General features: G+C 40.8%; 1 protein-coding gene across 3 annotated transcripts in view; it reads left to right on the forward strand.

Annotated features, from left to right (window-relative positions):
• cemip (cell migration inducing hyaluronidase 1) overlaps window positions 1-16029 on the forward strand; it is a 255839-nt gene that overhangs the window by 216223 nt on the left and 23587 nt on the right. For all 3 annotated transcript variants that reach the window (XM_083918244.1, XM_083918245.1, XM_083918246.1), the window contains exons 20-22: window positions 3055-3210; window positions 6218-6398; window positions 14071-14286. In XM_083918244.1, coding sequence (XP_083774370.1) covers window positions 3055-3210; window positions 6218-6398; window positions 14071-14286 — 553 coding nt within the window. The remainder of the gene's footprint in view (window positions 1-3054; window positions 3211-6217; window positions 6399-14070; window positions 14287-16029) is intronic.

A 16029-nucleotide genomic window follows, 5' to 3' on the forward strand; every position in this document is an offset into this window, starting at 1 on the left:
GACGGATATATGTGTGACTTATATATGTGTGACAGATATATGTGTGACAGATATATATGTGAAAGATATATGTGTGAAAGATATATGTGTGATAGACATATGTGTGACGGATATATATGTATGATGGAAGCGGGTGAGTCCAGCAAACAAACAAAGCTGTAATCCTGTTTTACAGTTTATTTTTAATACAAAGCTGCACTCAGGCGGATGGTAAAAGGTTGTATTGATGTTCATGTTGTCATGTTGTCATCCCAAATAAATAATATAAATGATTTGATGAAAATAATCCACTTAATAACATATAAAGTCAACTGTAACACATGTTGCAGTTTTGTAAGAGTGTGTAAACTAGTTAACAAGAAAGCACAGAAGTTGAAATAGGTAAAAGTAATAAATGAATGGTAGAAATACAAAGCTCAAAGTAATGACTAAACAGTTCGAATTAGCTAAACATACTGAATAAAGAGTTACAGTAGTTCGCTAAATAGAGAACTGAACTGGATTTCAACAGAAATAATTAGCTAAAAATACTGGATAAATGGTTAAAATAGTTAGCTTAAAATGGTTGAAACATTCAACTTGACTGTTTCCTCTTTATTAAAGTATATTCAGTCGAAATAGTGATGCATTACATTAGCTTCCCTATAGCTACGCAGATAAAAAAGAATGAACAAAAAAATATATATGAAAAATAAAATTAAAATGGGGGGGGGGGGGGGGGTAGGTGCATACATTTAGTGTGTACAGTTGACCTACGGCAAGCTGGTGTTCCATTCAGAGTCGCTTAATGGTGTGGACCGTACACTGTATAAAAAATAATCGAGGTCCGTTCTCTCAACTTGAGTCCAATTGACTCCGCCTCATTTCCTCTGGCCAAAAAAGGACATGTTGGAGGGAGGGAGATACGTCCATCTGGCTGACGTTTACCTCCGAGGAGAAGTGAGGGCCGGAGGCTAGCTGTCACTCAAGAGGCCACGCCCCTAATTATTCATAAACTTTAACCTCCAATAAAATAAAAACTAGCCTGGTACATAAACAATTCACCCCCCTCAGTGTTGTCATGGAACTGCAGTTTTTGCCACTTCCTGATTGGAGCAACCGGGAAGTCGGTTTGAGATGAGCGGAGTCCGAGACAAAGTGGACTCCAGACCAAGTCTTTTTTTTTAAGTCTGCCAGCTTGTCTTTCAGGGCAAACCTGGTTCTCTCTAGGTGAAGAAGATGTGTTAAGTCATTAAACCAGTGTTTTATTGGAAGAATTTCCTGTTTCTTCCGGTATTGCAGCAAGACCTTCATCGCTTTATGAGGCCATATTAAAACCTCCCAATACTTTGTCAATTTTGAGCAGCTGACCAAACTGTGTAATAGAGTGCCTTCTGCAGAGGTACATTTATTACATTGAGGTGATGTTTCTGGGAAAGTGCTATGGAGTTTGCTTTACAAATAGTCCAACCTATGCAGTAGATTAAATTGTATTAGACATTGTGTAGCATTGATTGAGCATGTGTGTATATAAGGCAACTATCGCCCCATGTATCTTCAGGGATCTCCTCACCTAGTTTATTTCCCCATGCTTGTCTGATAGCATCTGTAGAAGGAGATATCAATTTTGTAGTTCATCGTATATATAAGTTATTATCTTATTTGTCTGGTTCCAAAATGATAAAATCTGCTAGATGTTGCTTGGCATAGTTTCTCACTTGTAGGTACATGAGAAAATTAGAAGCAGATAAGTTATATTTGTCCTTCAACTGTTGTAAACTGGCGAAGACATTGTTTATGTACAGGTCCCCAACTGAGTGGAAACCTTTAAGTTTCCATTGTGTAAAAGCTGTTCCCATTGTAGAAGGAGGGATATTGGACTCTCATATCAAAAGATTTTTTCACCTATTTCCATATATGGATCGTGTTTTAGATTCTTGGGTTGTGATTATATATGGATTTACTTTGAGGTACTGGTGACAGAGCAATCGCAGAAATGTTAAAGGGTACACTGTCCTCTCTCCAGGTTCAACCAGTAAACATCTTGTGTATTGTCTAGCCAAGATCTATAAGTTTCCACCCTCTGATTTATTCTTGCATAGGTGCTGTTTTGTGATCCCAAATAAAGGGCAATATAATGGCAGATTTTGTAAAAGATTTGTGGCAAGAAAAATCGTTTTTATCCTACCTATCATGGAGATTGGCAAATATTTATAAAATGTAATTTTCTTTTTTAGCTCCACAATGAGAGGAGTAAATGTAGCCCCAGTATGAAGAAGGTTTGACCAGGTTTAATCAATTTGGAGATCGCATCTATCTATTAGTTTACATTTTTGCAAGAGTTTTCTGATCTGTGTTGTATGGAAATGGTTCTGTAGGAGCCAGCCTCAAGGGAGTCTTTGCCCTTTGCCCTTTTTATGAATTGCGTAATATAACAGATTCCTCTAATGTGGATGGGAGTGCCTGGTTGTCAAAAGCATAAGCCCAGAAGCAGAAGCCATCTGGGCCATAAGATTTGCCTGATTTTAAGGAATTAATGGTATTACTTATTGCCTGTGTGGTTTCTATTCAATTTCACTCCCAGTAATATTAGCCTAGTAGGCAATAAATAGTGTGATTGCTAACCACACCAACCTTAATATTGACACATATATATATATATATATATATATATATATATATATATATATACACATACCGATTACTTTGTCTTCTTAATGTACCGTATGTCTCTATTGGCCCCCATAAACTCTGAAAATAAAGTTATAACTACAGTATAATGGCTTGAAAGCAGCTCAGCCTCTGTTAGGTCACTATCTGAAACTGTCGTGTTGCTGTGAAAACAGTGGAATAGACTGTGACAGTGTTTCCTAATGTGGTGTAATTATTCACATCACTGAATGATAGAGATGACATTTGACACAAAAGTCACATTCATAATGTCCTGATCACAATGTTTAAATAATAACGGACTTTCACTCTGGGATCAATGAAGCTATTTGACAGTACCAATGCTACTACCCTTACTACTGACACTGGCACTTCCAAACTAACTCTCCCCGTCTGTGTGTGCAGTGGAGGGACGTTTCCAGATGATGATGGCTCTCGTCAGCAGGTGATAAACTCACTGTTTGTGGGTGAAAGTGACAATCGTGGGATGCCCCTCCCCGACAACAGGATCTGGGGCCCCGGGGGTTCTGACCTCACTGGCAGAACCCTGCCACGCGGAATGTAAGTGACTATTGTAGCCTATTTTAGCGTGTTGCAGCTGCATCACTGAGCAAAAAGCCACGCCCAAAAATGATTGAATGCAGGTTTAAAAAGTGAAAGGTGAAAGACATTTAGGTTACATGTAACCATTGATTTAAAAGCATTTATAGATGTGAAGTATTACCTAACTATACATTGGGTGTGTTTACATGCCCACTTGTATTCTGGTTATGATCAGGTTTTTGGAGCATGGTGGTATTAAGGTGATGTAAGCGGTAACTAAAATGTATGGAAAACGGTCTTAAAAGCTCTTCAATTTAAATTCCCCTGCTTTGATAGATGTAAACTTTCATTAAGAAGCATTTGAGTGCTGCTTTTCAAGCCAAAATGTTTAATACCCCAAATATAGATTTTAGGTGGAGTACCAGTTTGATACAGACTGATATGTGTGAGAGTCAGACTTGGTATGCTAGAAATCAGTCTTGTCCCGGCCCACTTGGCAGAGCACAGAGGGAATGTCTCAACAGCAGAGATTCCTTTATTGTGTGGGAAAAAGAGAACTCCCATGCTTCATCTTCAGCCTGGCATTCTTTGATGCAACTGGCTAAACTTGGGCACACCATTGGATAGATGATGTTACACTGTGCTCTGCTGAAGGACACTGGGTGAACATTTTTCAGCATCTATAACAGGGAGGCTGTATACACACTTCTGTTTACCAGTCCAAAAGCACCAAGAGTGGAATGTGGTGGATGGTCTTTTCTTTTTTTTTCTTATCTATAAAACCACTTACAGGTGTATGTCTGGCCTTGAACATATCAGGCAGGCAAGGCCACATTTCATACAGTATATGCAAAAAATACATTGCCTTTTTCAATTTCAAATGGAATTGACTTGAACATCCAGGCATGGTGCCCGAAGTATGGTTATAGTATAGTTAAAGTTAGTTGTTCTAATCAGTCATTTCCTATCACCAGCACTGCCATTCCATCATCTCTACTGAGCTTTTTTATGCCTCTCTGAGCTAATTATTTTTTTTTTTATGTCCCACAGCTATACTACTTTGGTTCAGTCTGAGTGCCTTAGTCCTGGAACAAGCTAAAAATCACACAGAACATTTGCAATATTATCAGCTGATAAAGTGTATACTGTTAACCTGTCCTGAAAGTAACATCTGACCACTTGTCTCTAATTGATCTAATGGTGAACAGAGACCAGTGTTGCTGTGAAAATAAATACATAATAATAATAATAATAATAATAATAATAATAATAATAATAATTATGATAATAGTAACAATAATAATAATAATAATAATAATTATGATAATAGTAACAATAATAATAATAATAATAATAATAATAATAATAATAATAATAATAACTAGACCTGCAAGCAGGTATCAACCGTGTCTGAGCCCTTAGGCAGCTCGGGTGTGGAGGTGATGCAGTTCGGACCCGCAGGACCACAGGCACGACACAAGTCACAGCTTGAACGCAGCACAGATTGTAGTTTGAAAAAGAAAGTGTAGGTATTTTAGTTAGTAGATATTGTGTTTGTTCACATAATGCATGCATTACTCGATTTTGCATAACAGTCCAAGCTTGTGGCGGATTGATGTCAGATTTTTCACAGACCCTTAGTGCGGCCCAGGAAATAACTTTACCAAGTTGTGTGATAATCAGAGAAACTACTTCCAAGTAACGCACTCCTTCCTGTTTTGACTACTGTGTACCAAGTCTTTCCTCTATAACTTTTATATTGTTTGGATTATTCTCTTGATAACTTTTGATCGTAGGGTTAGAAAGATTATGTGTGCAAAATGATGATGAGACTCTTAGCCTAGGACGAGTTCGCAAAAGTAGGTTTTCAATATTTTTCTTATGGTTTGTATATTTTTCAATTGAACGTAACAGCACCAACTAATGTCCGATTGACCTCCAATTTTGCACAGAGCCTAAAGTTACCATGGAGAAATACCAATCTGAGTTTAATGTTAATCGAACTAATTTTTGTGGAGATATACAACACTTTCTGTTTTGACTACAAAATACAAGAAGTTGTTCCTTTATAATGTACACGTATTGTGATAACTTTTCATCAAGTTGATTAAAGGATTCCTGCAAAGTTTTGTGGTGATCGGACTCTCAGCCTAGGAGGAGTTTGAAAAAATAGGTTTTACATTTTTTGAAATTTTCTGCAAAAATACTATGCGGAGATATGCCGTTGTCTAAATCCCAAGATTTAGTACCTTTCAGAGAACATGAGGATGTAAGAAATCTGTATTTGCAACATATGATGTGGAAGTTAGCGCCCAAAAAGCCTCTTCCTTGATTAAAGCGCCACCTTGTGGTGGACATGCGTCATTTTTGGTGGATTCTGTGGGGGCACCAGTCTATACCTCCCCTGAAAGGTTTGTTTCCATAACTTGTACAGTTAATGATCCAGTATGAGTGATATTCAAAACAGCGCCACCTCCTGGCTGATTAATGTCATATTTTTCTCAAAGCCTCAGACAAGGATCAGAAACTATTGTTCTAAATTTCTTCTTAATCTGATTTATAATTGCTAAGATACGATGAATTCTGCAGCGCCACCTAGTGGTCTGTTGGTGTCAAATTTTGTAAAAGACCTCAGTAAGACATAGGAATCTCAGTAGATTACCAAGTTTTATGTTGATACGAGACAATTTGGAGAAGATACGCAGCACTTCATGTTTTGACTGTAATCTACAGGAGGTTGTTCCATTATAACTTCCACATTTTTAAGAGTATCGAAATTATTTTGATAACTTTTGATCAGAACCTTCCAAACATTACGTGTACCAAGTGTAATCTTGATCAGATACTCGGCCCGCTGGTATAACAACCCTAATAATAACAACGGGAGATGGGTCTTGGTTTCTAGTGCTGAAGCAGGGGTTAGCTACCCCAACCTTCACTTGTGTGTGTGTGTGTGTGTGTGTGTGTGTGTGTGTGTGTGTGTGTGTGTGTGTGTGTGTATTTATATATCACTGTTTCCATGCAGTGATTTTCCTATCCGGGGCATGCAGATCTACGATGGGCCCATCAACATGCAGAATTGTACATTTCGGAAATACACAGCGCTGGATGGAAGGCACACCAGTGCCTTTGGCTTCAGGCTCAACAACTCGTGGCAGAGCTGCCCCAACAATAACGTCACTGACATCATCTTTGACAATGTACCTGTGAGTGAACTTCTCTGTGAAACACACAAAACATCTGCACTGATTACCATTGCTATGCCGATGACACCCAAATCTATGTAGCGCTATCACCAAATGACTATCGCCCCATAGATTTACTGTGCCAGTGCATTGAGCAAGTCAAACACTGGATGTGCCAAAATTTCCTTCAACTAAATGAGGATAAAACTGAGATAATTGTTTTTGGTGCTAAAAAAGAAAGGTTTAAAGTTATCCAACACCTTCAATCACTGTCCCTGAAAACCTCAAATAAAGCCAGAAATCTTGGGGTTATTATGGATTCTGATTTACATTTCGATAGTCACATCAAATCAGTAACAAAACCAGCCTACTATCACCTTAAAAATGTAACAAGACTTAGAGGGCTCATGTCAGCTCAAGACTTAGAAAAACTTGTCCATGCCTTTATTACCAGTAGGCTAGACTACTGTAATGGTCTCCTTGCAGGTCTTCCCAAAAAAACTGTCACACAGCTACAGCTTGTTCAGAACGCTGCGGCTAGAGTTCTAACAAAGACCAAAACATGTGAGCACATTACACCAATTCTTAAATCATTACACTGGCTTCCTGTACGTCAGAGAATTGATTTCAAAATCCTCCTGCTCACATATAAATCACTACATGGTCTAGGGCCGAGGTATATCACTGATATGCTCCCACTACATAAGCCTTCTAGATCACTAAGATCCTCTGAGACCAATCTGTTAGTGGTTCGCAGAGTAAACTCAAATCAAGGGAAAGCATCTTTCAGTCATTATGCAACAAACAGCAGGAATAAACTTTCTGAAGATGTAAGACTTTCACCCACTTTGACCACTTTTAAAACTAGACTGAAAACTTTTATGTTCACTTAGCTTTCTGCTAAATCTTTGCACTTTTAACGTCCGCACTGTTTTTATTATTGTCTATGTTTTTATTCTCTTTGTCTTTCTGTAATGCATTTTAATTCATGACATGTTGTGCTGTGAAGCACTTTGAGTCTGCCTTGTGTATGAAAAGTGCTATACAAATAAAACTGCCTTGCCTTGCCTAAAACGCAGTGGTGATATGGTATGAAAATTCTGGTGGGGCACACAATTTTGATACAAGAACCATTCATGAAGCAATCCAAATCATAGGGATATATATTACATTGAACCAAACTTGCACAGCCAACAAACTGCATGCAAGTGAGAGAGGGGAGAATGCAGCAACCAATTCATCGGCAACACCAGCGATGACAACATTCCAGCTGAATTATGCCATCTAAAGTCACTCAAACATCTGACATCATATCATGCCATCCTAACAGAAGAACCACCAAAGGACAGTGGGCCTCATTTATCAATCTTGCGTGAAAACGGGCGCAGATCTGAGCGCAGAATTGGTAGTAGGACAGGACACACGTGTGATTTATGAAACATTCGTATCTGACCAATCTCAGCGTACGAATGAGCGGGCCTTGATAAATGCGGCTGCTGAATTCGATCGTCATTAACATGTCACGCCCTTAAATATTCCTGGTTCGGAGGCCTCGCCCACTGAGATCAAACATGGAGAGGAAGAACGCTGGTATAAAAATAAACTTTTTTTGTGCTTTTTGGCAGTCTTAAGAGTGGAATAAAAGGGGTTCATAAAAACGCTGTATGGAAAAGAATAACGAAGGCAGTCAACCCGAAGCAGCGCTCCACTGTGACCCGTGTGCGTGTGTGTGCACTGCTGAACCTGCGCTCCTGCTCTGTAGCGGGGTTTGCCAGCGGGGTTATTAGGTATACCGTTAGAGGATAACCTTTGTCACCTAGAAGAACCATACCAAGATGTTAATCATCTGATACCTTGTTTGATTTAATGCAATTTATTGAGGGTAGCCACTTACCGAGGAGATGACTTTGGCTCTGCAGTGCGCATTCCTGCAGCTGCGCGCCAACACTTTCATTAATTAATTCATCTTCAACCGCTTGTTCCTGTCGAGGTCGCGGGGGGCTGTAGCCGAGCTGTTTTGAAATATAAAAGAATCGCGTGTGTCCCCCCCCCCCCCCGCTGGCCGCCACGTTTAAAAGCGATAGCTTGGCATCACAAATCACCTGTACATGTATCGAGTGGTAGTTGTTGCGATTGATGAGTGCATAATCATTCATGGATGGTGCTTTCAGACGCATATGAGTACAATCAATTGCTCCAACCACAATTTCTATTTTTTTTATTCGTTTTAAGAATCCGCTTTGATCTGTTCTTAATATGTGACTGCTTATGCTTAATGACAGCTGAGGTTTGTTCATTATTTTCAGCCAGATTTTGCTGTGCTGCACCGCAAATACACAGGCTGAAATTTGCATACACGATCTCAGACCAGACGTGAGATTTGATCGTAGCTCCCGCTCACGTCCAAAAATGGTCGTACGCACGTTTTTCTGCCGTACGTTCTTTTGATAAATGAGGGCCACTGTCTCTCAGCTTACTCACAACCCAAACAACATCAACATGAGTGTGATGCCCCTGTCTAGGGGAATTTAGGGGCAGAACATAAGGAAGGATTAAAAACATGATAAACACAAACACAATGAGGACAATAATAACACAAAGTAAAGCTCATGTAGTTAATGGCATACTGTCAATAAATGTCAGTCAATACAGCAGTCAGTACTTGTATATCCATATCATATGATAATGTTAAAGTACAATATTAGTCCCTCTTTAGCTAGCTAGAAAGACGAACAAGCCAGTAAAATCAACCAATGGGACACGTTTAGGGGCCATGGCTGTTTGACCGAAACTAAAAGTTCACGTTGAACATGCACATACAGTGCACATGCGTTTCAGTCCAGAACACTGCAAGTGCAGTAGGTCCAGCTCTGTTGTGCCGCACCAAGTGGGAAAAAGCACAAATACTCATTTACACAAAAGTACAAAGCAATATATTATATTTTTTTAAAAGTACCCCTCCACTTTTTCTTCTGTTTCTGTCCTATAAAATGTCTCTTGTATCTGAGCACATTTTGTCACTAGAGAGGTGTTTTCACATTCCTCTCCTGAAGGAGGAGATCTCTGTGCACTCTGAGTTTTGACATTCAAACATATAATGGCATCTTTAGTTGGAACGTCTCTAATCTATAAACCAATCATTGTCTTATATGTGAAACACTACTTGACGGGCGAAAAACTTTAACACAACACCAACAAAGAAACTTGAAACCTCCAGCTCAGTACAGCTGTCAGTACAGAGAGAAAACACACTGCCATCATAGCTGTCAGCCACTGACAGTAACAAGCTAACAAGCTAACAAACAACAGAAACTTGAGAAAAGATGCTTACGGCACTCAGCATTCTGATACGTCTGCCAGTCCACCATTTTAGTGACAACAGACTGCTCATCAGAGTCTGGGTCTCACTGATGCTTGGTTCAGGACACTGAAACTATAACTTAGATGGCTAACGTTAGCTCCCTGGGAAGGCAGCTCCATGTTCATCCATCCACCTGCAGGGTTCCAGGAGTTGCACCTGCCATGTCAGTGATCCGCCCAAGGGGCACCTCTTCCATCTCCCATCTGAAACGGCTCAAACATGTTGGCCTATGGCTGTTTTCCCCCAATCTGTTTAGTCATCTTGATGAGTCAATTGCATGCTTCTGTTTAAACCTCGGGCATGTAAAGCTTCAACAGAAGCTAAAAAGTAGTTACCGAAGAGTCGGTCACAAGTATGCGTTGGGCTACGAGCATGAGCAGCGGAGGGCAGGGAAAGGCCAGGTCAACATTCCTCCATGAGGGAGAAACAGCAGATGTGCTTCCAGCGCTCTCTCTTCTCTGAGTTGTTTTTTTACTTTCCATGTTGAAAATCCATGTTAAACAAAATATTAATCATAGTAGAGTTGATTTTAAAACTTTAACCGGTGTCTGGAGTGGCCTAAAGACTCATTCCTGCTCCATTTCGTGCATAAATAGAGACGTACGTTACCAACGCTTTAAATGTGCTCTCATGCTTTCATTACGTCGGAATGGACGTTGAGCAAAATATCCTCTAGAGGGTGTTGTTCAGATTCAAAAGTTATTACAATAAAGTTTGAAAAAAAAAGTTTATGAAAAGAACAAACATGGAGATGATGGAGGACATGACGATCCTGCGTCTGTTGCCCCCACGATTTCAGGTGGTACTGCAACGTTTGGTCCGTATCGGTACGCATCTGCAAGCAGGATACGTTCAGAAATACAGACGAACTGTGCACAGAGTATGGAGAGAGGGCTGCGTCCATATTCATTAGTATCTAATGTAGAGCATAAATTCGCCTTAACAGGCCCCTAATGCAAAAACACCACGGCATAGATATCAGAAATGTAGGATTGAAAATATTGTTTAACTGCTTTTACAGATGGTCGAATGAAGGAAATATATATTTAAAACTGACCTTGAGGTCACATGTTGGATACTCATCTCATCTTCAACCGCTTATCCGAGGTCGGGTCGCGGGGGCAGCAGCTTTAGCAGGGGACCCCAAACATCCCTTTCCTGGGCCACATTAACCAGCTCTAACTGGGGGATTCCGAGGTGATCCCAGGCCCAGGAGAGATATAATCTCTCCACCTAGTCCTGGGTCTTCCCCGAGGCCTCCTCCTAGCTGGACGTGCCTGGAACACCTCCCTAGGGAAGCGCCCAGGGGGCATCCTTACTAGATGCCCGAACCACCTGGCTCCTTTCAACGCAAAGGAGCAGCGGATGGCTGAACTTCTCACCCTATCTCTAAAGGAGACTCCAGCCACCCTCCTGAGAAAACCCATTTCGGCTGCTTGTACTCGCGACCTCGTTCTTTCGGTCATGACCCAGCTTTCATGACCATAGGTGAGGGTAGGAACGAAGATTGACCTGTAGATCGAGAGCTTTGCCTTCCCGCTCAGCTCTCTTTTCGCCACAACGGTGCGGTAGAGCGACTGCAACACCGCCCCCGCTTCTCTGATTCTCCGGCCAAACTCACGTTCTATTTTTCCCCTCACTCATGAACATGATTCCGAAGTACTTGAACTCCTTCACTTGGGGTAAGGACTCATTCCCTACCTGAAGTAAGCAATCCACCGGTTTCCTGCTGAGAGCCATGGCCTCAGATTTAGAGGTGCTGATCCTCATCCCAGCTGTTTCACACTCGGCTGCGAACCGATCCAGTGATTGCTGAAGGTCACTGACCGACGATGGGCCACGTCAACTGCAAAAAGCAGAGCAAGATCCTCAGCCCAACGAACTGCAGAGTTTGGATGGCCCACAGAAGTGAACCCCTCAGCCCATACTCCCGCAGCACCTCCCACAGTATCTCCTGGCGGACCCAGTCATTTGCCTTCACCAGATCCACAAAACACATGTAGACTGGCTGGGCATACTCCCACGCCCCCTCCAGGATCCTTGTAAGAGTGAAGAGCTGGTCCGTTGTTCCACGTCCAGGACGGAATCCGCATTGTTCCTCTTCAATCTGAGGTTCGACTTTAGGACGAACCCTCCTTTCCAGCACCTTGGAGTAGACTTTACCAGGGAGGCTGAGTAGTGTGATACCCCTGTAATTGGCACACACCCTCTGGTCCCCCTTTTTAAACAGAGGAACCACCACCCCGGTCTGCCACTCCCTTGGCACTGTTCCAGACTTCCACGCAATGTTAAAGAGACGTGTCAACCAGACAGACAGCTCCTCCAAACCCAAAGCTTTCAGCATTTCTGGACAACTCTCATCAATCCCTGGGGCTTTGCAACTGTGGAGTTGTTTGACTACCTCAGTGACTTTCGCCAGAGATATTGACAATGATTCCCCATCAGCCTCCAGCTCTGCCTCTACAAAAGTGGGCGTGTTGTCGGATTAAGGAGTTCCTCAAAGTGCTCCTTCCACCGCCCGATTACCTCATCGGCTGAGGTCACCAGCGTCCCGTCCTTACTGTAAACGGCTTGGACGGTTCCCGGTTTCCCCCTCCTGAGATGTCGAATGGTTTTCCAGAAGCACCTTGGTGCCGCCCGAAAGTCCTTCTCCATGACTTCTCCAAACTCCTACCACACCCGCTGCTTTGCCTCTGACACAGCAGAGGCTGCAGCCCTTCTGGCCTGTCTGTACCTTGCAACTGCCTCTGGAGTCTTCTGAGATAACATATCCCGGAATGCCTCCTTCTTTAGTCGGACAGCTTCCCTGACCACCGGTGTCCACCACGGAGTTCGAGGGTTACCGGCCCTTGAGGCACCTAAGACCTTTAGGCCACAGCTCACCGCTGCAGCTTCAGCATTGGAAGCTTTGAACATTGCCCACTCCGGTTCAATACCCCCAACCTCCACAGGGATGCCAGAAAAGCTCCGCCAAAGATCTCTCGGACAGGGACCTTGTCTGTCCAGAATCTTCCCCCATCCTCTGACCCAACTCATCACCAGATGGTGATCAGTTGACAGCTTTGCCCCTCTCTTCACTCGAGTGTCCAAAACATACGGCCTCAGATCAGATGATACGATCACAAAATCGATCATCGACCTTTGACCTAGGGTGCTCTGTTACCACATACACTTATGAGCATCCTTATGTTCGAACATGGTGTTAACTATAGACAATCCGCGACTAGCACAGAAGTCTAATAAATGACGCCTCTCCAGGTGTCTCCATCATTGCCCACGTGGGCGTTGTAGTCTCCCAGCAGAACTATGGAGTCCCCTACTGGAGCCCCATGCAGGACTCCATTCAGGGTCTCCAAGAAGGCTGAATACTCTGAACTGCTGTTCAGTGCATATGCACAAACAACAGTCAGAGTTTTCCCCCCTACCACCCGCAGGTGTAAGGAGGCGACCCTCTCGTCCAACGGGGTGAACTCTAACACTGCGGCGCTCAGTTGTTGGATACACAACTTGAATATGTTTGTGTACAAACAAACGTCACAGGTCACCTTTACATCGTCAAGGGAAAAATGTGACATGTAACTCTTGGAATTCATTTTGTGTTTGAATTCATTTAGTGAGTTCAACCTGAAAATATTCATCCAAAGCTTTTTTAACTACATTTAAAAAATTCAGACTGTTTATATAGCACCACCATTTAGAAATTGATTCCCATATTTAGTCACCTCCTTTTTGGACACTGGAATGAAAGTTTTTTTTTACAAATAAGAAAAGATGACAAATACTTAGGACTGAAAAAAAACCTTAAATGAATCAAACTTACATAAGTGTGAAACTAATTTATACTTTAATAAATTAAGAAACCCCATGCTGTGTAAAATTATTTCTTTTATCTAGTTAATTGTCTTTTAAGTTTGTCTCTATCACAGAGTGAGTTAAAACAATGGTGACTGATCATGTGACCCACTAATGGGAGCACTCTTTGCTGACAGCTGTTGGTCTGTCGGCCCAGATCGTCACCAACGGCTATGCTGCGTTCATTTGTAATCGGAAATCGAGCATTCTTAGCTGTCCTCACCACCAGACCAACCCATTTACTGTAAACAATATGAGTTCAGATCAAATTAAGCCAATTGTTTAGTGAAAATTGAAAAGTCTAAACTTTGTTTTAAATGTTGTTTTAGAGACTTTTCCACCTTAATGAGAGTGAAGAAATACAGTACATTCAGAAGCTTTGGAGTTTTGGATATGATCATGAGTGATGTACAGTATATAGGCATAAATACCCACTATGAGCAGAAATGTACGCCTGTCAACTTTATCCCTCTGCTGCAGATCACGTCTCGGGTGTTCTTTGGGGAGCCTGGTCCCTGGTTCAATAAGATGCAGATGGATGGGGACAAGACAACTATTTTCCATGATATCGACGGCTCAGTCAGCGAGTATCCCGGAGCCTTCCTGGTTAAAGAGGACAACTGGCTTCTCCGTCACCCCGACTGCATTGACGTGCCCGACTGGAAGGCTGCTATCTGCAGCGGCCACTATGCACAGGTGATCATGTTCTCCTTCTCAATCACTAATAAATAAACTTGCATTCTCATATCCCAAACAAAGTTCTTTGAAATCATAAATGAGTTCTTTTGAGTTCTTTCCGTGTGAAAGGTAAAGTCAATGCTCTGGATGTTTTGTACTGTGTGTAAACACGTTAAGGATGTTGGTGTCAGGAAAATGAGCAATGCTAGAAGAACTCTTAAACAAGAATAAGATTATTTATTATTCATGTTTATCACAAATGTGAAAATGTTTTTTTTCTAACTTAATTTATGACATTGAATGTGTTTTGGGAAAGATATTTAACCAGAGTATCTCTGTGTACAGTGCGCAGATTGACACAGGATGTTTTTCTAAGCTTAGCACAAAGATTGCAAGTGGAGGGAAACTGCTTGCATAGCTCATTCAGAGTGTCTTCCAACAACTTCAAAGCAATCTTATTAAGGTAGTGAAGTTGTGCATGGAGCAAGTGTATATATGGTTGGATGTACATAACAAAACTATGGTACTTGGTTAGGTTTAGACAACCAAACTACATTGTTAGGTTTAAATAACAAAACTACATGGTTAGGTTTAAATAATAAAACTACATGGTTAGGTTTGAATAATAAAACGACATGGTTAGGTTTAAATAACAAAACTACATGGTTAGGTTTGAATAATAAAACGACATGGTTAGGTTTAAATAACAAAACTACATGGTTAGGTTTAAATGAAAAAAACTACATGGTTAGGTTTAAATAATAAAACTACATGGTTAGGTTTAAATAATAAAACTACATGGTTAGGTTTAAATAATAAAACTACATGGTTAGGTTTAAACAATAAAACTACTTGGTTAGGTTTAGACAACAAAACTACATGGTTAGCTTTAAATAATAAAACTACATGGTTAGGTTTAAATAATCAATTTACTTGGTTAGGTTTAAATAATCAAACTACATGGTTAGGTTTAAATAATCAAACTACATGGTTAGGTTTAAATAATCAAACTACATGGTTAGGTTTAAATAATCAAACTACATGGTACGGTTTAAATAAAACTACATGGTTAGGTTTAAATAATCAAACTACTTGGTTATGTTTAAATAACAAAACTACATGGTTAGGTTTAAATAACCAAACTACAGGTTAGGTTAAAATATTAAAACTACTTGGTTAAAGTTTAATAACAAAACTGCTTGGTTAGGTTTAAATAACAAAACTACATGGTTAGGTTTAAATAATCAAACTACATGGTTAGGTTTAAATAAAATAGCATTGTTGGCTACTGACACCCAGGCATCTTGCTAGTCTTAAATGCTAAAAGGTAGCATAACAATAACACAAGTAGAGAGGAATCATGAAGTCACTGAACTGTCTCAGTGATAGTGATGTTAGTTGTAATGTCTATTATCTGCCATAATAAGCTTCTGTTCATACCAGACCCTGACTACAGTGAAGCAGCAAAACCACTCTTGAATTGCTTATAAATAATGTCATCATTAAGACAGAAGTTTGTGTTATTTCCTTTATGTTTTTTCCGTTATTATGGTCAGAATTCTGTCCAAGACTGAATGGATAAACTAATGGAATAACAGAAACACCGACACCAGGTGCTTGGCCACGCCAGGGGAGTCCAGGGACCCATTAACTCAGACAAAATGAGAAGAAAGATATAATGATATTGATATTGGATAATGCTTCTTTTTCTTTTCTTTTTTTGTCCAATTCTTAGAACCAGCCTTCTAACTATACGGTCTG

This window comes from Echiichthys vipera, assembly GCF_963691815.1.
Source record: "Echiichthys vipera genome assembly, chromosome: 1".
Lineage (NCBI taxonomy): Eukaryota > Metazoa > Chordata > Actinopteri > Perciformes > Trachinidae > Echiichthys > Echiichthys vipera.